At 41.0% G+C, this 27,208-nt stretch overlaps 1 protein-coding gene across 7 annotated transcripts in view; it reads right to left on the bottom strand.

Moving 5' to 3' along the window:
• NRXN3 (neurexin 3) overlaps positions 1–27,208 on the bottom strand; it is a 1,690,724-nt gene that overhangs the window by 882,874 nt on the left and 780,642 nt on the right. For all 7 annotated transcript variants that reach the window (XM_059914768.1, XM_059914763.1, XM_059914764.1 and 4 more), the window contains 4 exons: positions 12,790–12,909; positions 3,213–3,594; positions 2,225–2,415; positions 1,254–1,427 (listed from right to left, as the gene is read on the bottom strand). In XM_059914768.1, coding sequence (XP_059770751.1) covers positions 1,254–1,427; positions 2,225–2,415; positions 3,213–3,594; positions 12,790–12,909 — 867 coding nt within the window. The remainder of the gene's footprint in view (positions 1–1,253; positions 1,428–2,224; positions 2,416–3,212; positions 3,595–12,789; positions 12,910–27,208) is intronic.

The following is a 27,208-nucleotide window of genomic DNA, read 5'->3' as shown; positions in this document are numbered from 1 at the left end:
GAAGCTTTTATTAAAATGTGCGTTAAGATGGCAAGTGAAGGATCGAAGCTGGTTAAGAACAGGAGTGATAAATGAAGTTGAACAGTTAGAAGATGAATGAACAGGTTGGATGTGGTAAATTAATGAGGGATACAAGAAAACACAGTATATTGCACAAAAAACCATGAGGCTCCATCAGACAAAAGAATACCTAGGTCCTGGTGACTGATCAGATCATCCTCTTTGCCTTTCAAGTTAGACACGAGTCACCTTTTCAGCCTACCCAAGGAGTCTGGGGAAGGCTGAAAATGTGTCTGCTCTCCCCTGCTGGTTAAAACTAGATAGCTTTTATTGTAAAGAGCTATTGGACTCGACCTATAAAATTCAGTAGTATCTCAAGAGACAGTGGATTATCTACAGAAAGAGGGTGAGCATGGTTTGTTGTGCTGCATGGGTGGGCATGCAATGTTACTAAATGTCTCACATGAGATAATGTTTGTAAATAATAATCCTACCACTTATTGAGTACCTACTATATATGTACCAGGCATTCTATATATAACTCTGACTTATATATATTACCTTCCGAAGTAAGTTTTATTGTCCCATTTTACAGATGAGGAAGATATCATTCAGCGAGGTTAAGTAACTTGTCAAAAGTCACACAGCCAACAGGAACTACTACCTGGACCTAAATCCAGGTCTTTCTAACATCAAAGCCCATGCTGTTCCACTACACCACACCAAGAAACTGCCAAATGATGCCTGACATCTAGTAAGTACTCAATAACTGTTACTTCCCTTCCTCCATCATGGCGTTCTGACATCATTTTCCTACCTTCTGCTCAGTTTGCATTAAATAATGCAGTCACTACTAGCAACATAAGAAATATTTTATTAATGGTGACACTCATATAAAAGTCTCTGATTTGTACCTCCCTGTGTATTAAGATATAAATAAAAGTCCCTGATACCCTTTCAGCCATGCTGGAAGCAAAGTCACAAGTCAGGAGAAGCCTGATGTCAACGCCAGGAAAGGTCCTCTATGGCAAGTCTGTGACACTGGAAAGACATCTGCCAACATACTGTACATTCCTGGAGCCTGTGCCACATGTCTTGACATACTCAGCCAGTGACAGGAGGACATCAGTGGTGATGCAACGTCAGATAGTGAATGGGATGAGAGGGGACTGGTAAACCAAGGAAGGAGGCGCTGGCAGAGGCAGCAAAGAGGCTTGCGACAAGAATGTAGCTTAAAAAGAAAAAGATTGTACCTTCACAGCCACGCTCAATCTGTCCACTCCGATGGAGGGCATCGTTGATGAGGTCTGGCAGGCGTCCATTCAAGTCCACTGATGCCAGACAGCCCTGAAAGCCATCCCGGGAGGCCACGAGCTTTGGGAGGTTGCTGTACATGCCTTGGGCCAGACCTGCCATGTAGAGGTCACCTGGAAAGGAAAACAGGTAGTAAAAGCAAATGGGTAAATGGTATGGAAACCATGTCAACAAAAGCCAAGTCACATTAGACTGTTTACTAGATAATGGTAACATAGCTGGGGGGAAACAGCATAAACAAAATTATTACCAGAGTTTCTACATTGTAAAAAGAAGAAACTAACATTTCTTATGTGTCATTCATTTTATACACATCATCTCACAAATTTTCATAACTATATCCATTCTATGAGGTAGGTATTGTTCCCATTTTATGATGAAGTAAAGATTAACAACATTTTCAACAAAGCAACCACTACTGAGTGCTTTTTATGTGCTTGTTACCAATAGCATGCTGAGGATTTTACAGACATTATTCCATCAAAACTCCTAATTGCCCATAAGGGTAGTAACAATTATTATCCTCATTTTGCAAAAAAAAAAAAAAAAAGGAGATAGAAGCTGAACAAGGCTAAGAAATTTTACCGAAGTCACCCAGGCGGTAAATGACTCAGCTGAGATTCCAAAACCTACATGCCTTCCTCTGTATTATGACCCCTCCACATTTTGGCATTTATCACCTCATCACTCAGCTCCCACATGCCCAAGGTTTACAGAGAAAACAAACCATCCCTAAGGAGTGGTGGAAGTAAAAACTGAACAAATTGCATCATGTTATAATTCAATGTTGTTAAAATAGGATATGCATGATGTATCAAAAATGCATGGCGCTCCTAAACTGTAGTTTACCTCTGGAAACAGCCTTTCCACTGTAAGCTCTAAAAAGGAGAAACTTCTTTACAAGGTTTACCTTTCAAATCCAGATTTTTGGCACCATTGATAACCTGAGTGACCACCTTCGTGTCCACTTTCAGGCTGTGGGTGTTGCTGTTGTCCCGGGTGATGACGACGTTGTGCCACTGGTTGTCATTCAAGGGGCGGTCACTATTGCCTTTGATCACATTGGGGCCGTTTCCGAGGTCAAACACGTAGTGTATGTACCTGTGAGGAACCACAATCACCCAATGACTTGAGATTCCCTGGAGTGGTTTAAAGGCAATGTGTACATAACTGGCGTTGGGGGCTTCAAATCCCCCAAGCTAGACTGGCATCATGCAAGAATAACTAAAGCTTGATTTAAGAATATAAAAATAATCAGTTCCTATTCTACCAGACTTCACTTTAGTTCTATACTCATTGAATCTATTTCTTTAACGCTACCTAGTAAAAATCCAGAGACACAAAGCAGTACAGCTGGTACACTCCAAAACATTAGGGGGCGACATTTAAATTCAGTCAATCATGCATCTGTTTTTTGGGTTTTGTTCTATGTTTTGTTTTTGTTTTGACTACTTCCCAACACACAGTAGTAAAATATCTTGGAGCAAGAGCAGCTTTTTAAAATTTGCATCTATGGGCTAATGGTAGTACTGAAAATATCTGTATTTCATTTCTTCCTATAAATTTGGCGGTTGCAGACTGTACTGCCCCAGAGATAGATGCAACACATATCCTATCCCTCTTTTGCAAAAATAAGCTTTTTTCCCATAGGTTTAAAGGACTATAGTTCAGATTAAAAAGCCTGACAGTATTGAGTTAGAAGAAGATCTTTAAATAAACTCATGAATCTCTCTCCCTTCCAGCGCTAATGATTACAAAGATATTTTTAATCAATGGGGATGAGAGCATAAATCAGGAATAGAGGGTAGAGAGTAGAACAGATAGTTTTTTCTGTGCATATTTTATTCAGCGTTTGAGCTAAGACATTTAGTACAAACTAGGCGATCTCTTCCACTTACCCCTTGACTAGCTCAACAGCAATGAAGTCATTGCCATCACCGCTATTGAAGAGAATGAAGCCGTCAGCGGAGGTGGTCTTGAACTGGAAGAAGAGGTGCATGGAGGTGTAGGCCTGGAGGGTGGCCAGACTCAGGTAGCTGCTCTTGGTCTTAAAGGTGACAGGGTCAGCGATGATGTTCCTCAGTCCAAAACGAGCCTTCAGTTCGCAGTAATCAATGTCTCCATTTTTGCACAAGTCAATGTAGAGCAGCCCATTAAACATAAGGCTCTGCAGGTGGCCAATGAAACTGGAGGGGACGACGGAGATGTAACGTTTCTCTGTCATGATACCAGTTTCAATGTTGTGGAATTCCAAGCGGGTATGGTCTCCCACCATTGTACCTGTGAAAATCATAGATGAGATACATACAGGAGAAGTCACCATGTTTTGTCATAGCACCCTTACTACATCTTTTAGGTCTAATTTGTTTCCACACAAAATATTCAGTTCCAGAAAACAAAACACTCCATATAGTAGATATCTGACTTGGCTTCAGCCGGGGAGCTGATGACTGGCCCAGCCCAAGTTAAACGCCCCGCAGCCCATGCCCTCCTGCAGTTGCTCAGAATGCCCCATCATATAAAGGAAAATATGAGCTCATGGGCAACTCAAGTTAAAGGATGAAACTATCTGTTTTCTCCATTCAGGAAAATAATTGGGTACTAGTACATACAATAAGAAGGAAAACTTTTATTGCTCTAACCCTTGTAAAGATAAAATAAGCAAGCCTTAGGCATTCATTATTAATATTTCTTGGTGTAATAATTCACCACCCAGTACTTGTGGAAAAGTTTCTATTGTAGAACATATTAATTTTATCTGACCAGCAACCGTTGCTTTTTCTGATAATAACAACTAATCTTCCTTTGGGAAGATACCCTCCTCACTTCACCCTTAAACCATCTGGGCTGGATGAAGATGACCCCATTCCAGCCCCTGAAGTAATCAATCTACCCAGGCAGAACCACTCAGTGTATTTTTATCCCTCTAGCCATAGAGTATGGTCTACGGACTAACAAAGTGGTCTTCGAACCTTAGCATGCATCGGAATCACACAGTTCACTGAGTCCCACCCTTAGAGTTTATTATTCAAAAGTCTGCAGTGTAGCCTGAGAACCTGCATTTCTAACAAGTTTCAAGGTGACGCTTACGTGACTGGTCTAGGGAACACCCTTAGAACACTGGATTAGCAGCAACCCTAGTTGGTCCAGTAATATTCCCCCAGGGTTTGTGCTGGAACACTTCGGAAAGAGACGTTCTTTGCAAACAAGGCTTTCTGAAGGGGTAAGAAGAAAACCCAGGGCTGCTGGAGGCCACGTGATAACTGGAGGGCTAGGGCCTCCCTGGTGAGACAGCTGACCCAGAAGACAACCACAAAATGGAGAGGAACAGTTTCTGCAGGATGATGTCATTTGAAGACCTGGATCTAGCTGGCCAAATCTGGACTTTTAAAAACTATATGGCAATAGATTCCCCTTTATGCTTAAAGCATTTGAGATGGGTGTCTGACATGTGCAAGTAAAATATCTCCAGCTGATACAAATAAACTATTAGACCGCTCATTACCTGGTTTACCCAGAAGTAGTGAGAGGCTGGGGCAAGGGTAATGAGGTGGGCTTGAAATAAATACAAAGAGACTGTAAATTTTAGTAACAAAGTCAAGGAAAACAGCATTAGTATGGCCAGAGTTGAAGGTGGCTCTCTCACATTTCTTTAGATAAATCATATTAAAATTCAACAAACCATGTCCTAATGCCCCAGAGGTAGAAGGAAGGGAAGAGGAATTCCCTCTTCCTTCCCTCTCCTGCTGTTACCCTTCACTTTGAAGAAATTCCATTAGCAAGACACTCCTAGAATCACTTACTGCCTCTTTTATCAATTTCCAGAGTAAAGGAAGTGACAAAATCTGAAATATTAAGGATAGTCTGTAAAGAGAAACCATATGTGCTTAGCTCAGCCTCTGGCATGTCCGTTAAGGGAGCAAGCCGCCTTCAAGAAACACCAGTTTACCTCACTCACTCCTCCGCAGCATGGGTGTTAGAGGAACAGGCCTTGCTTCAGTCCTGCCCCAGTCCTGAATTAGTTAGTGTTTGAGTGGGCAATTCTAATTCTGAAATTCAGTACATGTAAACCACATGTTTAAACATCAGTGTTATCGCTAATAAAAATATCTCATTTCCACCAGACTTGCATTTGTTTTTCTCGATTGGTATAGAACTCAGGTGGCAAAAATTAAAGGAGGGGAGGGGATCGTATTTTCTTGGGTCCTTAAGCTTCAGTATCTGGGAGCTTCAACCAGATCACACCCTTGGATGCTCAGTATTAATTTCATCCCTTTGGGAGCATACACAGACCTAATTCAAAGAATCGCTCATAAGCACAAAAATCAAATTTACATTTTATGAGCTTCTATGTGGTGTTTTGACAACTAATGACAAATCGTTCTCTTAATATAAGCAAAAATAAAATAATGATGTTGGTTAACTTATGTATAAAATTGTAATAGAACAAAAATCAAAATGCAACATAAATCTGCTAACAATTGAATAACTAGAAGAAAGAATTACTGTATAAAATTACTTAGTATTAAAAATTGGACTGGTCATGAAAATGCAAACTCGCATAACCTAAATTCACATGATCTAAAACAATGAAGTGACTGAAACAAATACCCTATGTCAATTTGGCTACAGCTGTTCATACCAGGGCTGGAGGCTGAGAGCCGGGACTGGAGGATGATGGGAAGGGGGAAACCACAGCCAATCTCGATAAGGACACAGGAACTTAACTGTGATGATGCTGCAAGTCCTGTTCATTCTTATTTTAGCGTTAAAAATAAAAAAGATCAGGGCTTCCCTGGTGGCGCAGTGGTTGAGAGTCTGCCTGCCAGTGCAGGGGACACGGGTTCGAGCCCTGGTCTGGGAAGATCCCACATGCCGCGGAGCAACTAGGCCCGTGAGCCACAACTACTGAGCCTGCATGTCTGGAGCCTGTGCTCCACAACAAGAGAGGCCGCGATAGTGAGAGGCCCGCGCACCACGATGCAGAGTGGCCCCCGCTTGCCGCAACTAGAGAAAGCCCTCGCACAGAAACGAAGACCCAACATAGCAATCAATCAATCAATCAATAAATCTTTAAAATAAATAAATAAATAAAAAAGATCAGTGATGAGAACTAAAAAGTGATAAAGGGGTGATCCCTGGTGAAGACTGGAGTTCAAAAAAAAATTCGAAGAGACAATTCTAAAGTTAATTCGGATCTTTTAGAGAAAAATAGATAAGTTTATAGATAAATCGGCCCCTAGAATTGAGGGGTTAGGAAATTCTGCTCATTAGAACATGAATTTCATAAAGCAAGAAAATCATGTACAGTGTTGACTGAGCTCTTCAAGAAGAGCTTGAAGAAAGGCTTGGACAAGTAAGAGAAGGGAAGCTAACAATGAAATTTGAGAATTTAGCCCAGGAATGCAGACTGATTCAAAATTCAGGATAACTCAGACAGCTTCAACTTGAAGTTGGTGGGGTTAGGGGGGCGGGCAGGGGAGTGAAGAAGGTGACCAAATGAGAAAGGGGCCGAATTAGAAAATGAACTAGCTTCACTATGTGCTAAAGGAACTCACTTGGCTGCAGATAGAGATTCCAAAAAAATGTATGTTATTGCACCTGGAAAATGCATTGAAGAGATTGCTTAAGTTTGAAACTTGTGCCAAACTAAGCAAATATATATATATTTTTAAATCTGTGTATCACCTAAGCAAAATTAGTAACCAGGAACCTTTTCACTCAACTCTTCTTTTTTTAGTCATTTCAATAAAATAATTTTTATTATGGTGTAGTATGTAATGTTAAAGTTATAATAACACCATCAATTTAGTTGTATTATTCTCTATAATATTCTTAGGTTTCTCAGGCAGGTGTTACCAATCTGCTTTTTGTTGTTGCTTCCCAAAGAATGAATGAATCAATCAATTTATTTATTTCTAAGAGACGTCCCTTTATAATTTTTATTTTTTATTAATTTTTATTGGAGTATAGTTGCTTTACAGTGTTGTGTTAGTTTCTTACTGGGACTGACATATATACACTACTATGTATAAAACAGATAACTAATGAGAACCTACTCTATAGCACAGGAAACTCTACTCAATGCTCGGTGGTGACCTAAATGGGAAGGAAATCTAAAAAGGAGTGGGTATGTGTATACATATGACCGATTCACCTCACTCATCTCTTTTGAATGCTGTCTGTAAATTAAAACTTCCACTTAAGGGGAGAATGTATGCATACTTCACAGTAGCTGCTTTCAAACTTTGGAGGAGAGACGAGTAACTTGGGAGAAACTAACAAGCAAAACCCAAGACTACTGAATAGTCCCTATATGCCAGGCATCTTGCTAGGCACTTTATAACCACCATCAAATGTCACTATCACAATAAAACTGTAGAGAGGCACCACCGTCTTGCTTTAGAGGTGAGGACGCTTTGCTTAGAGAGGTTAAACTTCTATCAAAGTTCATACAGGTGATAAATGGTAGACCCCCAAATTGAACACAGGCGTGCTTCAGTCCAAAGCCCATATCTTATCTGGTACACTATACTGTTTCTGGAGAAAAAGCTTGACTCGTTCCTTGCATTATTGCCCAAGAAAAGCTGTAGGTGGAATTTAACTGGTGGAATTGCCATGCAGAAATTGTGATGAGTTCACGCTCCTTTTCAGTGGCCGAGTATCAGAGTGTCATTCCATCTAATTCACGGGTGGTGTATCCAGCACCTTCCCCAGGACAGCCATGCTGCCTTGACTCCTATTCGCACGTTCACTTCCGTAGTTCACTGATGGCCAGCAAGCAGTCTACAGACCAGCCTGACTCAGAGTATCGAAGTTTGTTGAGAACATAAACCTACTCAAAATTTTGGCCAAGTTCAAGCTGTAACTTCCCCCACAAGGCATTAGCATATAGTGGATGAGCATCTAGGCTCTGAGGCTTGACTGCCTGGGTTCATAACTTTTCTGTGCCTCAGTTTCCCTGTGAAATCAAGAGGAAGTTATCAGGGTTAAACGTATCAGTACATATAAAGTACTTAGAACACTGCCTGCTAACTATTACTAATTGTGTAGCTTTCATTTTTTTTCCTTTCTCTGAAGTGTGTTAAGAATTTCCTGGTGACTTCATTTATTGCTTTCTCCCTTTTACCAGAACACAAGCTCTTTTTAAGTAGGGACCACGTCTTGCCTCTTCTCTACGCCCGACAGGGTTTGGCAAAGGAGCCCAGGCACAGCAAGCATCCCTCACCTCTGCGGAAGGAGGCTGTATCTGAGACATCTGCTTTGGGGTCACCACTAAGAGCAGGCCAACACCGAGAGCTCAGCAAAGACATCCGGAGAGGCTTAGCGGAGGCAACTTGACCTCCCTCTGCTCACAGACATGGGGAGAGAAGTTAAGAAAACTTAAAGGCTTACAAAGCCTTAGTAAAGAATGCACGTTTTGGGCTTCCCTGGGGGTGCAGTGGTTGAGAATCCGCCTGCCAACACAGGGGACACGGGTTCGAGCCCTGGTCTGGGAAGATCCCACATGCCACGGAGCAACTGGGCCCGTGAGCCACAACTACTGAGCCTGTGCGTCTGGAGCCTGTGCTCCGCAACAAGAGAGGCCACGATAGTGAGAGGCTTGTGCACCGCGATGAAGAGTGGCCCCCACTCGCCGCAACTAGAGAAAGCCCTGGCACAGAAATGAAGACCCAACGCAGCCAAAAATAAAATAAATAAATTTATGAAAAATAAAGAATGCACGTTTTGCCCACAGTCCTCCAGCTCTACCACTCTCACACCCTTTTCTCCTCGACATCAACATTTTTCAAAAGTATATACTGTAACATGCTTTAGTAATTTAAAAGAAGTTCTGGTGCCAAATAAATTGGGCAAACACTGCATATGTAATTATTGATGATGAGCAATGTATATTAGCATATTAAAGGGTCTTTAATAGGTCTTTCAAGTAAGAATTCCACTTCATTTTGTTTAACCTAACATTTTCCAAATTGATCTCATCCCTCTTTTTTTTTTTTAATTAACGTGAGAAACAAGTTTTTTCTTGGAAAATGATTTTTACAGCTTGGTGCTGTATATGCTATATAGGATGAGGGAAGGAAAGGAAAAAGTCAACATGGACCAGAGGAGTCAGAAGAGAGGTGAATTTCTGTACCAGCAAGAAGTTCTGGGTGGTGCAGGTGGTCCCTGCAGTGTCAGGTCCTAATGCTGAGGAGCGTAACCCAAGTGAGGTGTTCTTTTAATTTACTCTTAATAATAGAAATCCAGCTCAATCAATCAATCAATCCTTATTAACTGTCAACTGAACTTAATACTTTTTCCAGGAACACATTATATTACAGTAAATGAAAACTGCCAGGCCGAGGACTATTTCTTTCCTTGCTTTAGATTTCTTATACGTCTGACCTATTCTTCGCATCATTTCTCCAAACTAGCTGAAAATCTGACCTCCCGGGCGACTTTAAACAGCATGAAAGGCATTACTAAATAAGCCAATAAGACACTACTTAATAACCTGAGGACTATGTGGTTTTTAGTTTCATTGCCTGATTTTATGACTTCTGTGAGCTAAAATTAAAATTCCCAAACCCCTTATCACTGTAAGAAGCAATCCAAGGTTGTGGCTCATAAGCAAAATAGCTTTTTTCTTCTCCCAAGTTTCTTTATCCTTATAGCTGCTTTTTTTCCATCAGCAGCAAAGTAGGGGGTAAGGCAGAAAATGAAACAGCTTCATTAATTTCAAATATCAAATTACTGGATGACTTGGGCATCCATGGTTTAATCCTGCCTTTTAATTATTAGTGGTAAGAGAAAGCACGCTTATAATTACCTTTACTGTAAAGCTTCTAAAAAAGAATAATGACTGAGGGAGGCAATACACATTACTGTACCCTCAGTCCTGCAGTTCTTTATGACTATAGATTTCAGGGTACATAATTTCCCTATGGAAATAAAAAAGGAACTTGCTGTCTGGAAAGAGCAGGGTGAGGTCGCCATCTAGTGGCTGTTTATTCAAAACACACTGCAAATAGCACTGTTGGCTTTACTGGGCTAAACCCAGAGGAGGCACCAAGGGACGTGAGACGTATCACTGCTGCCTTTGCAGGCTGCCCTCTGCATTCCCTCATGGGGATTTCTTGAAGAATTAATTCAGGTTGCCTGTGGGTTCTAAAGCTTACAATCATTCTGCTTATTTTCATTACATAAAGCTAAGTTTCCCTTCAGGCATAGAAAACAGCAACTGTATCTCCCACTACTAAGTTATGTCTATGTACAATTGGAGGATGTTGGCTAATCACTGTAGTTCTGTTTGTCTTCTCTTTGGGAGGGAAGGGGTTGGATACTGTTGTGTACCCACCAAAATGTATTCCTCACCTCACCCCAATCCATTCCACTATATTTTACCTATAGTGTAAGACAAATCATTTTCTTAGGATGAACTGGGAAGTCTGACAAGCAGCTTGATTTGGTCAAATCACACAGATATGAATTTAGAGCTTGCGCACACAACTCCCTCTAAGTTCATGTTGCCCTTACGTAAAATGACAATAAGAACACTTAACCTGCAAGGCAATGGTGCGCTCCAGAAGATTACAGGAGTTGCTATGTGTACAATGGCTAACCTAGCACCTAATGCCAGCTGGGCACTGGACATATGTGAGCTGTTCTTCCTCCTTCCAGACTCTCCTTCTTGACTCACGCACCCCCCCCCCCCACACACACACACTCCTACCTGCACAAACACATACATGGCTCACTATAATTCCTGACTCCAGGAGAACAGAAGCTCAGGCTCATGATTATAAAATTAAATTACAGAACCCAAAATTGCAGAAACTTTATTCTGAAAATAGTCTTAGCAATAATAGAATTTCAAGGTATAAAGCATTTTAGTGACAATGACTGTTAAACCCGAAGGCTGTTGACTCTAGCCTGTCTTATTCATGGAAGAAACTGTAGAGATGGCTTAGGCCACTGACTTCATTTGACAGGTCCAGAAACGGTAAGTGACTTTCCCAACATCCTGCAGAGAATCAGCACCAGGGTCCAGGTCTCCTGACACCAACAGCGTTCCGCCTAATACCCCATCCTGCCCCATGTTTTCCCTTCCCACACGGACAAGAAGTCTGCATAACAGATATGCATGGCTCGCAAATATTGGAGAGTAAAAATTTTAGAATGGGGCTTCCCTGGTGGCGCAGTGGTTGAGAATCTGCCTGCCAATGCAGGGGACACGGGTTCGAGCCCTGGTCTGGGAAGATCCCACATGCCGCGGAGCAACTAGGCCCATGAGCCACAACTACTGAGCCTGCGCGTCTGGAGCCTGTGCTCTGCAACAAGAGAGGCCGCGATAGTGAGAGGCCCACGCACCGCGATGAAGAGTGGCCCCCACTTGCCACAACTAGAGAAAGCCCTCACACAGAAACGAAGACCCAACACAGCCAAAAATAAACTAATTAAAAAAAAATTTTAGAATGCAGCATGTAAGATGCACTTAAAGATGCCTTCTCTCTTCTGCCCTAGATCTTATTAAATTACCCATCAAATTCTGCCCAAAGATCTACCTTCCTAAACCACTCCAGATTTCTCCAGCCCAAACTGATAATTGAGAAAATTATCTTCTGATTGAAAATTATAATCTTACCCACCCGAATTAGAATCTCATTATATATTCCTTGTCTTATTTTCAAATTCCCAAGTCCTATCTCATCTACAAAATTGGTTCATTGTTGAAGGAAATAGGTAATTTTGTTCTTCCTTTTTATCTTCTACAATCCCTAGCACATTCCTGGAATATAACAGGCTGTCAAGAAATACTTACTGCTTGTGTGAGGGTCTGAATGTTCCTTTACGCTTGTATGGATTCATTCACTTATTCCTTGCCCTCCTAGAATGTAAATTCCACCAGACCAAGGACTTGCCTAATTGTCCACCACCACATTCCCAGTGCCTTCTACAGCAGTGCTTAGTACAGAGTAGGTACTCAATTAATAATGATTAAATAAATTATTAAATAAATGAATAATTATTCAGCACCTACTAAGTATCATGCACTTACTTCGGTACTTACTTGTACCTATAATGTTCTGAATTTCTGGTTTATCCATCTCCCTCTACTGGAGAGTGACTCATTCAAAAGGGAAGGAACTGGCACTCTGAAGGATGACTGATAAGTGGTTTTTGAGTAACTGAATAATAGAAGGATCTGTAGAACTCTACGTCTGTTCTCCAGACACATACTCTGTGCCTAAGGAGAGAGCCCCATCAATATGTAACCACAGTAGTGGATAAGTTCTGTAATACAGATCAATGAAAAGGGATTATGAAAATATAGAGGAAGATCTTCTTAGTCTTACCTGAGCTTGTCACACAGAACAAGACATGTGACTTCTGTTTAGCAAAATACAAGGTTTTCAAAAACAACACTTTGCTCACTGAATGACCAAGAGGAGTCTGAGAGCAGAGAGACAAATTCACTGCAGCTGTACTCACCCTCAGCCACATCATCGTCCACGGTTAACTTAAGGCTTTTTCCCCTCCGCACCACCCGAACGGTGTGCCATTCGTTGTCATTGAGCTTCTGCCCCGCATACAGGGTCTCTGGTCCTTTGCCTAAGGGCAGTGGTAAGTGCCAAAGTTAGAATCAATTCTAAAAGTAGTGTTCATGGCATCAGAGTTGTCAAAGCCACACTGGTGCACATGACCCAATAGCATTCAAGGAATCGTATCCCTCCAGAGCCCATCTGAGTTTCACTGATCCGACAGGGTCCTCCACAGCAGTCCCCAGTGCAAAATCTCAACTGAATCATAATGGACGATAACAGATAAGTGCCCTCCTTTATCTAAAGGTGCGAGATATTTAAAATGCCAATGGCAATAAGCAAACATGTACAGGGAACAGTAGTCAGCTGTCATTTTGTTTCCTAAAGGCTTAGACTTCAGATGAATTTCTTGAAGGTACAGGAAATTCATCATACATTCCTTTAGACTCATTTGGTCACTCAGGCATAATACACCAGTCTGGCTTTTGGAGAGTATCCACCAATTCGATGAGAAAAGAGCTATGCTTTTAACTTGACATTTCCATTAACCCATGGTCTTACCAGAATTCAGTGACCATAGAGATCACAACAGTAACTGTTACCATAATAATAATGTCAAGGCTTAAACCCCATTATAAATAATGCTCCTGAAGGGAATATGATGGGCCCCAGACCTATTCATTGTTCATCGTCTTCCAAAAAGATCCAAAGACTTAAAAAATGAAATAATGCAAAATTCCAAAATTGAACCTGTTTAGGTCAAAAGAATATTCATTAAAACGTGCCACTAAATAAAGGAATAAACCAAGTTGCCTCAAAAGATCCATGATCAAGATGCTCAAGATGATGTTCAAGTGAACCCTAGGAAGAATCAGGTGCAACAAGGAATTATGGTATTTAGGGGCAGAAGTTGGCAAGACAAACATTGAGGCATTGAAACATTTCAGTTAGTGATGAGGGGGAGTGGAATATTATGTTTCACTCGCCATTGAACTGAGATGTAAGTTGAAAGGACAAAGAAGATTGCATAGAACCAGAAAACTCAGAACAAGTTTGCTCTCTCTACATAGATAGCTGATCCCATGCAGAAAGACACTGCTTAAAGCTTCCTACATTAGTCAGTCAATATATGTAAAGCCTTACTTCCGGAAATAACTTGCAAAAAAAAAAAGATGAAACAGGTAACTGGGCAATACATCTCTATGGATGTTATGCATCTGCAATATTTCAGAAGACTACACACTTGGCTCCAACATATAGGAGCACAGGGCCAGGTACATAGTGGGTGCTTTAATGAGTGCTTGTTGAATAACTGATGTCTACCTATGTCTTTACTTCTTTGGAAACCATCAAATAAGGTCAATATACTTTTATCTAAGTAATTTTGAAACTTTTATTATATATCTTTCCTTAACCACTCTCCCCACTCCTCTACCTCCAAGACTGAAGATATTATATATCGTTTAGGGGAGAAAAGAAAAAAAGAGTATCACTTGGGTAGAGATCTTTTAAGCTAGGTCATTTTAAATTGGATCCTTTAATTTTGAGTAATTAGTATTTCTATTAAGTGCTGCTTATAAGAGTTATGACAGTAGCTGAAGTTTGGGGAAATTTCTTTCTTGAAAAATAAACAGGCTCTCAAAGTGGAAAGGTTTCTTTCAATCACAATGTATTCAGCAGGTAATTTGTGTTTAATATTTTTCAGAATGTACCTATACCCCACGTGCAATCCATAGTTACAAAAATCCTGAGAATTCAGTGAAGAAACTTAGAATGGACCAAATATACCCAGAACTGAGTAATGATGCTATGAGACCAATGAAAAAAATAATTCTACAACAAAAGATGTAATATGCAATCTTAGCTTCTCTTTGTGAGTATTCCTGTCTTTCATATTATCGAAAATGTATACACTGTAACAGGCTTTTCCCTACATTTCAACTGATTAGATAGCACTGTTCCTTATCTCATTAAATTTAGGTCTATGAGTGATAACAACAGCACACTGTGTGGGCATTGGGAGAAAATGGACCCACATCTTGTGGGTACTTTGGAGCAAGAACAGATGTTCTCAGAAGAAACAAATCTGCCTTTGTTTTTTTATGTTTTTATCCTCTTTATTCTACATGCAAATGCTTCGATAAGAAAGAAGAAAGTAAAGAAAGATGTGGAAAATATTGGCTACGGAGGCAGAACTGCTACAAACATAGGCGATTTAAAGAGCTCTTATAGGTGGCATCTGTTCTTTAGACAATTTTCGCACATCGCTTAATTTTTAGGATTGGGAACAGATAAGAGGGAAAAATACTAACACAAACACAATCAGTTATAGGACATTGCATTAGTGCCATATCAGCCATAGAGATGTGAAAACAAGCTTTGCCTCAGCCCAGTGTGTGTTAAATGCTGCTGATATTTTGCAGGTACCTCTGGATTCCTTGAAATGTCCACTATGGTCAGATTGAAAATTTGACCCTAAAACTTTAGGATGTGATGGCCTGTGACCAAAAATGTGAAAAAAATAACTGAAACCTCTCATACCCTGCTGCTTGATTACACTTTACCTCCCACCCCACTAATCCTCATTACTCTAAGAGTAGAAAAAAAAGATTCATACTCATCTCCATAAAATGGCAGGGAAATGAGTATTGTTTGATATTTATTTTCTAGCGATAAATAGAGAAATCTCAATGAGCTTCTGGAAAACTCTCAGCCTCCAAAAGTGGAGAGTCAATGGCATTTATCTTTAATCAAGCAAAAAGGTCAATTTGTCCTACTAGAAGGAAAATGAGGTTTAAACTCAGCTGGAAATGTTCACAAATAGAGGGGAAGGGCAAATCTAATCTGTAGCCTAAGTATAAAAATGGATTGATAAGTGATGCAAGATGCAGACACAAGCTGAAAGTTGAAACATACAGATGGATAGGTTTTAGGAATAAGAGGATTCAGTTTGGAACAACTTCTCTGGAAGATTCAAGCATGAAGCATCAGTAAAACAATGAATGTGAAGAGTTCTTTGCTGTTAAGTAAAGGATGGTCCAGATAAGAAGGAGGAAATCATTTTGTAAGTTGAGATTTAAAATGGAACTGGTGAGAACTTCAAAAAATATTATCAAAGCTATCAATTAACCAGTACTGTCCTTTTTCTTTTTAGTAGCTAGGAGAAGTATGATCTGCAATTGGGTACATATTGGATGCATGTATTAGATGCATGTTTCCTTCTTTTATAGTTTAAGTAATAAAGATTGATCACAAAACAATCCTTTGATTCCCTTTAGGCTGCTTAGATCATTAATGTTTGATCTAAATACAGAAAACTAATAAGTTGTCTGACACCCTGTAGTTGAATTTCCCAGGTAATGACACCCATGACTGGAGTAAAGAAGCAAAATTGCAGATGAAGATTTCTGGGATGCAGCAGTCTGTAGCAGTGGAGCATTGAATCATTTGTTATTGTAGAACAGAGATCCTTCAATGAATCCTCTGGGTAACACCACACAAATGCCCATTCAATACAGCCTCACTGCAAACTCATGTAGTATCATCTTTTTTAGTTAAGGCTGGTCTCACAGAAGATCCTCTGATGAACAGGGGATAGAGAATGAGAATCATGGATGAAGGACACAAACTAGACTGTTTTCTTGACCTATCCTACAGTAGCCCCATGGAAGCTGGAGCTAAGAATAAAATCGAAATGAAAAATTAGGAGAAAAGTACCCTTTGAGAGAGAAATCATTGCTGATTGCTTGGAGGAAGATGACACTCAGATATGAGCAGAATGTCCCCTCTTTTGGCAGATAGGGAATAGAAGTATGTGGGAAAGATCTACATTTGAGCATTACTAAAGGCACCCACCTTCACAAGGTGGACTTTGGATTTTAATTATTTTGAACCCATTTAGTTGTGTGTTTCTTCTTAAACAGACTGTTCACAATACATGCATTTGTTATTCCCCCCAGGAGCAATATAACCAGCAAAACTACAAGATACCCAAATATCTCGTATTTCAATAATCTGTCAATATATTTCTAAGACCTGCCCAAACCAACTAAACCAGATGGTTTTGCTCATATGCAGGGAGTAGAAATTCCTTCCATGTTCCACAAAGTGCTATTTCTAAAAGTGGGTGGGTACCACTTAGAAACTTTGGCGGGAGGGGTAGGAGGGACTAAGGAGGCAACACCTGCACCATAATCACTGAACATCTTCCTATTTGTGCAGGAAGGGAAAAGGGACAATATCTTGATTTCTCTTGGAACTATGTTTCACATGAATCAAAATTCCTACAATGAATTAAAAAAGATGAAATTCACTCCTTTAGAAAGGTATAGTGAAATGCATGTGATTATACATCTAAATGACATGGCAAATAAATACACAAAGTGATGGACCGTGTTAGGTTTAAAGAACACCAAAAATATTTAAAAAGAGAAAACTTACCTTATTTCCACCAGCACCTTAGGTCGGGCTAGCTGAGCTGTGACAAACATTTTACTAAGCCTATATAGCACCATATATTTTATGAGTCTTCCTCTCCAGAGAGAATAGATTCAGCAAGTAAAGCAGGGGTAAGGAGGAAAAGAATGGGACTAAAGAATAAGGAGGGTGACAGGGAAGTAGGAAAAAAGCATTTTATTTGTCCCCCAAAATTTCATGTTCTGCTTGTTTTCTTTGGGCTGACAACCCAACAGAGAGTGAGAAGTGTTTTGTTTTGTTTTGATCAAACTTATTTTTGTCAAAAGCACTCATTTTCTTTGAAAAAAATTAAATCATATTTACTTATAGAGCCAGTTTGGTGAAATATTTCAAACAGATCATTTCATTTTTTACTGGACTCTTCAGGACTCAGGAAGAGCTGTCATATTTCCTACAATAGATACAAAAAGCAGAGGAGGCTTTCTGGAAGCGTTGTATTAAGAAGTCTCCCAGTGAAGTATGTGAGAAAGACAAGTGAGCAAATCGTTCAGCTTGAGCCCATACACCCTCCTGGAGGCCTGCTTCTAGTTAAAACCCACTGAAGACACCAGCGATATGTATTGGGCTTGAATAGGTCCATGTCCCACCAGGCCTGCCACATGCAACATGTATGTCTCTGGGCTGCCATCCCTTTCCCTGTGGCTCACTCTCTACTCTGCTTTTCCAGGTGCTGACAGAGTCCTGTTACTAACACCAACCACATATCACAGAGTTTACTCACATATTTAACAAATGGTAAAGGAGCATTGGCTTGGGTGCAGGCACCATTCTAGGTGTGAAGGATGAAGAGGTGAACAAGACAGACCAGGTGCTCATCCTTTACAGAGCTCACAGGCTAGTTTGGGGTGCGGGGCAATGAAGGATGAAATACAAATTGAAGAACATGAGATAATTTCACATAGGTTGGGTTCTATGAAGAAAATACAACAGGGTAATATAATGAGAAGTAATTGGGGTGGGGAGTGGGAATAGAGGATTGGCTACATCACAGAATGTTCCAGACAGGCCTCTCTGAGGTGGCATCTCTATTCTGGCCCTACCAGGTTGGATGGAGAGCTATTAAGTGAGACGGTACATTTGAGAAGGAGCCAAGCATGCAAACATCTGAGGCAACAGGAACAGCCAGAACAGAAGCCCAGAACGAGGCTGGCGTGTTGGAGGAGCGAAAAGAAGTCCCTTATGTCTGCAGAGAGGCTGTGACAGGAGAGAAGATGGCAGCGTACACAGAAGCCAGATCACAAGAGGCCCTAGAATCTGAATGCTGCTCTAAATGCAGCAGGAAGCCACTGGGAAGTTTTCAGCAAGGGGATCATAGGACCAAATTTAAGTTTTAAAACTCACTCTGGATACTATGGATGCACTGGCCCAGAAGAGACAAACAATGGAGACAAGGAGATGTACTAAAGAGCTGTTAAAGGCAGGAAATGAAAGTGACCTGGACTAGGGAGGCAGCAGTAGAAACAGAAGTGGTGAGGTTTGGGATGTATTTTAGAGGTGGCGTCAACAGTACTTGGAGATTGGTTTGGGAGGTGGATTGGAAGTGGGAGAGAGAAAGAGAAGAATCAGTGATGACTCCCAGATTTGGTCTGGGAACCTCGGTGATGGAGGCACCTTCAACTGAGATGAGAAAGATTCCAGAAAAAGCAAGACATGATTGATCCTATTAGCCAGGGGAGCTTACTTCTGTTATTTGTGTCTTTCCTACCTAGCATCAGTCACACTTGTTATCGTCTCCTGCCAGCTTCCTACTGATGAGAAGTGTGAATCAGAGTTCACTGCTTGCAACCTTGACACAGGGTTGCTGGGTTTCTGTTATCTTTCTTTCTCTGACTCTGTCTGTCTGTCTCCCTCTCTCCCCTCTTCTTCCCTCCTTCTTTTCTCCTTTCCTTTCTCCCTTCCTTCCTTTAAGAAAAAACATGCTACCTTTGTAATCCCCAACAACTAAGCAGAGTATCTTACACCAAGGAGGTGTTCAACATACTAGAAAAAAAAAAAAAACAACTACTGAGTGAATAAATAGAATTGAATGAATTAAATAACAAATTAGTAGACAGGTTGAGGGAGGGAGAAGAAATGGAAGGGGAGCTGAAGAGAGTTACAAATAGTATTTTAGCAATATAATGAATTGGACCAATTCAGGAAGATATTCAGTACAGAAATAAATACATTTAGTTGAATTAAGAAGTGAATACATAAAATTGGATGAACAAATAAATAACAGAGTAAATTTGTTGAAGGTAGAGGAAGAGAAGGAAGGGAAAGGAGCATAAGAGACCTGAACATTGCATTTTGTGAATTAGTGAATTAGACAAATCTGAAGCTAAAAGACACCAGGCAGCAGATATAAATAAAGACACTACCTTTCCTTTTAAATATATATATATATATATATATATATATATATTTTTTTTTTTTTTTTTTTTCCCCCAGCCAGAAGACAATGCATCCTTCTGGGAAACTCACATGGGGATGAAGGAGGTACCAAGTACATTCATACATGATCTTATTTAGGTTCATAATATGAGGCTGATACAGTTTACCCAACTTTACAATAAAGAGGCAGGGCACAGCACCACAAGGTCAAGGTCACACAGCTATAGGACTCAACCCCCAGTCAGTCCGTCTGTAAAATCTCTCCACTAAGCCTCATTTGTTCTCACAGCTCCATCAAGGTTACACTCCCGGGTCATCTCAGTCCAGGTATTTGAGGAGGATTGAGGTGAGCCCAGGTAAAGGACATGGAGAAAATTAGAACACTGCCTAATATGAAACAGGAAATCTAATTTGGGGGTTTAATGAAAAGTAGGACCTGAGTTCACTTTGTTTTTCCAATTTCCAAGACTAGGATCTAGTCCCAGCATATAGGACCTACTAATAAAACCAAAAGAAGTTAAAAGTTTATACTGGAACTGTAAGTGAAGGGTAAATATGCCATCATATTTTGGTGCACCAGCAAGCGACGCTTTCGGTGTCCCACATCGCGTCCCGAGCCAATCTCAGATCTCAGCCACAGAGGCAGCGGGCAGTTACTGCTACACACCGTCTCACACACAGTCTGACAGTCCCCGCCTCAGGCAGGGCCAGCTCTCAGGTCTTCTCAGGATTCTCTGAAGCCTTCCTTCCACACAAGAGCAGCAAAGTGGGGTAGTGGGGCTGACAAACAGGGGGGATGGAGCTCAAGGATAAACGTCCCAGTCGCCTGTCTCTCAGGCAGACAGCTCTTGGAGGTGCTCCTCACCACACCCTCCATCTGCCCCACTTCCATGTGGCTCACGGCGGAATCCTTGACCATGGACGCTTGCATTGGTGTTTCTTCCTTCATGCTCGCTATCTCTGCTCCTTCATTCCTACTTTTGGGATCCCTCCCAAATAAACAACCCGACTCAAGTCCTTGTCTCAGACTCTGCTCCCAAGGGAACGCAGACTACGATGAAACACGTAGCACTTGATCTCTTCCTGTTGACCCCTTCCTCCCTAGTAACTTAAGATGGTACAACCACACTGTGAGGTGGGTGATACCACTTACACGATGAGATCCAGAGAGGTTAGGTGACTTTCCCAAGGTCACAAGGCTATTATATTATGACGTTATTAAATCAAGAATCCAGGCTTCCTGACTCCACGGATAGAGCTCTTTCCATTAACCTCTAGCTGCCTGAAGTCTATGAAGTCCAGGGAAGACAGGGGACAGTGGTCTGCTATCAGCACTGAGGGCAGACTTCGGGGCTATGGTTGTAAATTAGCAAATAGTGACCAAATGCTTGAGGTTGTGAGAAAGTGGCATAGGTCTCTGAGGACAATCACCGGGCTCTCTGCTATGAGGACCCATGAGGACCCATAAGGACCATGGAGGGCTTTTGAGAAGGTGAGAGCACCATCATTCTTAATTAGCTTAGGTCTGTTCAAAATAAAAGTTAAGAGATATGGTCTCCATACCCACAATCCCTTCAGGCTCTATGTTTTTAATAATTACCACATCCCAGGTGGTGGACTTTATTTTAAATATAAAGATAAAGTCACTGGGTTTTAAAAAGTATCCCCAAAACACAGAGTTCTGTGAAATGGCATTTCCATATCAATCCCCTGTCTGCAGCACCTCCTTCCCACAACAGAAAGTACTAAATCTAAGGTAAGAATAGGAAAGGAATGATATTTCCAGCCTATCTCCTTGGGAGGATAATTACAAGGTCTACTGGCTTATGAGATTGATGACATTAGCTGATCACCCACTGTGGACACGGGAAACTGCCACACAGAATGGTCCTATCACCTGGGTGGACCCTCTTATCCTTTTAACATCTGGTTTGTGCAACTGGGGAATCCAGGGGGTTGGATTAGCAGAAAGATCACTCTATTCTGGTCCTAGTTCACTAAGATGATGATCCTTTCCCCCCCTAAAATAATGTGTATGCAGGTTTGTAAACATGAGAAATTATAGCTTCCCATCTCACTAGAAATATCATCTCTTTATGGTACTCACCAAAATAAAACTTGCAAGACAAGCACATAGAGGGAAAAAAATTAAAACCAGAGCATTAACAAAAATAGATCTAGTATTTTAATTCAGATGTATTTGTCTCCCCTTAAGTAATGTAAATGCAACGGACTGCTCATGCAGCAAGTGTGGCCTTGGGTCAGACATGCAAAGTGGCTACCCTGGCAAACATGACTAATTTCCTTGTGCTGTCTTTGCACCTTTGTGCAATGCTTTGGGTAAGGTATGGACATGAACTTCAGACTGCTGAGTGCTTTATCCATGCACCCTGAATTCCTGACTCAACTGGGGGCATCAAACAAAAGGAATTGTTACTATTGAAGAGGGTGAAATCACCACCCCACTTCCAGGCTGTATAAAGGATGATAAGTTTAATTGAGAGGTTCACTAAGTGCTATAAAGCATTGTGGAAGTTTCTGTGGGTGCAAAGATGAAAAAGACACACTCACTGTAACCAAGGAGTTCAGAGCCTACTGGAACAGTTGAACAAATAAAAACCAACTGTGTGGGAGGAATGAGTATAGAGGTTTGCCCTGGGTACCCTGGTGGTCGGGTGCTTAGTCTATCAAGAAATCTGAGTCATTAACTACCCTTTTCTCTTCATATTTGTTCATACAGGACCATACAGATCGTATAAGCCAGAGACCAAGACCTTCATTTCTATAGTCTCAACTCTAAATAGTACTATCTTTGGCATGCACAGTGGATTCTCAAAGTTGAAGAGTGAATGAATAAATTTCTTTTTCTTCTTACACTTGTATTAGACTCTGTTAATAATAGCTAATACGTATATTTTACTTACCAGACACTGGTGACTGGACACCAGTCTAAGTCTTTCACTAATTAATTAACACACTAATCACATAAGGTTGTCGTGGTTGATTGTATTGTTGACAATATTTGCTGCCCCTTCCTATCAGCCTTTTCCTAAATAGGTCCATCCTCTCTGGAGGATTATATTTCCTGTCCCATTAAGTCAGACATTTTGTGTGGCTTGCTTTATAACCAAAGAAACATGAGGAGAAGTGTCTTGGGCCGCTTAGAAGGTGTATGAGCCATCACATCACATCATAAGCTCTCTTTTCCCTTTGCCACAAATCCAAGATGTGACACATTAGGGCTGCTTCTTCAGCCAGGGTCTAGAAATGAAGAGGACGTGAAGCTGAGCTGTAGCAGAACCACGATGGACAGAACCAGGATGATGCAAGGAGGTGTTTTTGACTGAAGTATAACTGAGCAGAGCTGATCTATCAATATCCACACTTGAACTTGAGGAAACCAAGGTAGAAAAAATTTCAGTCAATTCTCCAGGGCCACATAAGTAATCATTGCTGGGATTTGAATATGGCAGCCTGGTTCCATTTTGCCCTTAACGACTACACTCTACAGCCTCTATTAGCCAAGGGATGAACTAAGGATGGCTAAGGATGAACCCTCACAGTGAAATATTCTACACATGCCCTCGAGGAAAAACATACAAAACTATTAAATCAATGTATACAATGGAAACACCTTTAATTTCTGGGTGTATAGAAGACAAAGAAAGGCAGAGAAGAAAAAGAAGGCAAAATAAAATGGGACAAGAGAGAAACATACAGAGAAAATGACAGGGGAAAGAAACAGATTAAGAGAAATCTCAATGTTTGTCAAATTGCTCAGAGGCAAATCTCTCTACTGGAAAAATAAAACTTAAGATTTTTTATGTCTAAAATGCTGCCAGAACACAGAACAAACAAAAATGTTTAGAAGCATGTATTTTGGAAATTATCTGGGTTTTTCCACTTTAATAAAATATACTCCTCTGTTTGTGATCTATATAGGATGACAAGAGGCACATCTCACCCAGGGGGATGCCATTTAAATGCATGGAACGGTCCTGTCATTTTAAGTTTCAGATTTTCCAGCGCTGTTAGGAAGTAATTTAGGCCAGTGGATCTCACATTTTAAATGTGGTAAGAAGCATCTGTGGATAATGTTAAGAATTCAGATTCCGGGACTCCAGACATTTTATTTGTCTTTTGCCAATCTTTATTTCTCTCCTCAACTCTGTTTTCCTATTCCTTTTTTTTTTTCCAGGTTATCTCCTAGACATACCTTATTTTCCCAACCCTTTCTTTCCTCTGGTAAAGAGGAATGACCTCTTAAGGACATCACCACCCAGCTCTGCAGGCCATTAAGCTGGCAGTCATCCTGGACTCTCCTTTACCTCACCTTCTGCACCCAAACCACAGCCAAGCCAGGCAGTTCTATCTCCCAGGTACTGCCTGAGTCTATTCTTTCCATTAGCTCCCACCCCTGCTGCATGGGTTCTGGCCTCCCTCTGTTCCCACTTTAAGGAGACTGAGAGCGCAACTTTAGCAATACCTATCTATCAACCTTTCACACTCTGGTCAGAACTACTATCCTTCAACAGAAATTTCTTCATGACAGTTCCTACTTAAAATCCCCAAAGGTCACTAAATGTCTAGGTACAGTGAAGGCATACAGAGTCCTTGGGGATCTGGCCCCAGCATAAGTTGTTATAACCTCACTTCTCATAGCAAATATAACACACCAACTGCACCACCTTGCACCTGGCTATTTCATCAGCTTAACCCTATGCACTCTCAGAACCTAATTAAAACATTGCCACACCGAAGCCCTCCCCACCAAATTCCTTAAACTCACTGTAACTCTATTTTTTTTTTTATCTGTATAGCAAAGAATAGTAACTACCTCACAAGGTTTTGTGAGGATGAATCAAGGTATTATGTGTAAAACATTTCATAGTGACTAGTGCCTACTACATGCTAAGGGAACATTACCAATCATAGCAATGGTGTAAATAGCTTTCTCCCTACCGTGTATGTGATTATGAAACCCACATTCAAGGCCTGAAGTAGAAGCCCACAGCAAACTGAAATTTGAACAGTATCATATGATGGGAGACATGGTTAATGCAACGCCGTCACATCACAAAATCAACTTGGAACATGACATCTGCAAGCAAAGCGATGGTTTTCATGAAAGTTTCTCCGCTTTCTCCCTCTTCCTCTCCTTCCCCCTCTCCTTCTCCCTCTCCCCCTCCTCCCTTCCTCCCTCTCCATTATTGGTTGAAGAAGAAACAAGGAGGAAGAAGAACCAAAAACACTTACTGTTTACAGGCTACCTAGTATGGACCAAGCACACTATTTTCTATATCCCACTTACCTCTCATAAGCACAGTTATCTAATACTGCATGAAATTTGAATTTCTCATCCTGTTTTACATGGAAAACAACTGAGGCTCAGAGAGTTTAAGCACCATGAATAAGGTCATTTAGGTTGAAAGTGGCAGAAACCAGGTTCAGACATCTATCTCTGTGACTCCAACGGCAGTGCTTTATTCAGACACCTCAAATTTTTCCAGAGCCAATTATTTTTATTAGCCAGTACATTAGTGCTTGAGATAAATTTCAGTGGCTATTAAAATAATATTGCTTATAGAGCATTTAGAGCTATTTATCATTTTCTTATAATACTGTATACCCTTGTCAACAAATGTTTGGCAAAGAGACGTTTTAAAGATATCCTCTCAAGATACTCATTTTTGTTTCTTTAAATCCATTACTAGGAGTTCTCCCCCCATTCTTATATATTTGGAAAATTCTGGAGAACCAACTTCACTTGAAAAAATCATTTCAAATGCATAATTCAGTGTGCTTATTAATTCCTTTTTTTCCCAACCTTTCACATCTGGCATATGGGTACCAGCGATTCTCCGGGTCTCCTTTACTAGTTGTGGCTCCCATGGCTGGGGATAGAGGCTCAATACAAAGACAGGAGGAGCTGGAGACAGGGCTGCTGAAGGTCACAGGGAAGGCTGGGATGAATCACTCACAAGACTGCTGGAGCCTGGTGATAGGCTAGCTGGTGAGGGAGGAGGAAAGGGTGTTCTGAGGAGAGGAACTAGGAGGGACTTGGGAGAGAGCTTTGCGGGGTACACGGTGGCTCCACGCTTGAAGGAAGGAGCTTTGTCCTGCTGGGGTGACTCTTCCTGGACAAACCTATGCACTGGCTCCAGAGCTATACACACCATATCGGCTCCTCATCGCACTGTCTACCCAGATGACCTTTAACTTGGTCAACACTGGACCAACATTGGTCCCCTGTAGCTAGAACACAGCCTCGCAGTTCTCTCTACTACTCTCTGACCCAAAAGCAAGCTCTTTCCGATTTTCTAACACTAAATGATGCGTCCTTTCCACACCCCTTTTGCTAATAGCGGGTCTGTTAGAATACAAAGCACTAAAATAAGGCCCTTGTCCATTTCAGAGGGTAATTAGACAGTCCCAGAGACGGCATAGGGTTGCTAGGGTGAAGGGCTGCGGGAGAGTTGTACGGATGATGGGGCATGAAATAACTGCTATACTTTGTATTGGGGCTTAATATTTAATTCTCACAATACTGTGAAGTAAGCATTGTGATCCCATCTTATAGATGATGAAAATTAAGGAACAGCTAATAAGCAGATCCAAAGCCAGGTTTATCTGAGTGTCAAGCCTTCATTCTTATACTAAACTGCCTTCTGGATGGATGATGAATGTGTGAGTGGCAGGTGGACCAGGTGTAGCGACCAATGCTGTCCTGCAGGAGTAGTAGTGGAGGTTGGGGGAAAGCACCCTGGCAGGAGAACCAGAAATGCTTCTTTGAACTGATTCTCAGGCTGCGTAAGAATGAGGGTGGGTAGGTGGGTGAGGCAGCAGGGGAATCCCAAGGAGGGACATGGATGGGAAAAGGGAAATGCCTGTGGGCCTTGGATCATGCTTCTGGGGGAGGGACATTTGCATATTGGGGTATTTGATTATTCAATGAATTTACATTGACTAGGACATGCGTTAATATTTGTGGGAACTCAAGTGTCCCCCCCCCCAGTTGGATTTGAGGTGGGTCACTCTGGTCTCAATAACCTTTCTATTTCCCAATGATTCTGAGGTCAATGGTGGCTGCAAACTCCATATGGCCAGAGACTGCGTCAACCTTTTTAAAGTTCTCATCCAAGGCTGAGATGTGGTCATTACTCAACATGCACTTATGTGAATGTATATAAATGCAGCTTATGGACACTGAAATTCAAACAGTGAATCAATCAACATGCTCGAACATGGAAATAGGGGGAAAAGTGGTTATGTGCTATTACATCTAATTATCCTGTTTGAAGTAACTTACACTCCAACCGCCTCATAATCCTAGCTACGATTCATACAATGTTGTGATTTGATCCAGTTCCCTTGGGACCAGTGGAAAGACAAGTTCTAATATACAGTTTCGCACACAGTAGGTGTCCAATAGATTAGTGTTACTTGTTGTTATTATTCATTTATTAAGACATATTTAAGTGATTTTTAAAAATCAAGTAATAGGAATAAATAGTACTTTG

The sequence above is a fragment of the Balaenoptera ricei genome, chromosome 2 (genome assembly GCF_028023285.1).
Source record: "Balaenoptera ricei isolate mBalRic1 chromosome 2, mBalRic1.hap2, whole genome shotgun sequence".
NCBI classification, from domain to species: Eukaryota; Metazoa; Chordata; class Mammalia; order Artiodactyla; family Balaenopteridae; genus Balaenoptera; species Balaenoptera ricei.
The sequence above is the reverse complement of the archived record's forward strand: the minus strand, read 5'-3'. Positions and strand labels throughout refer to the sequence as shown.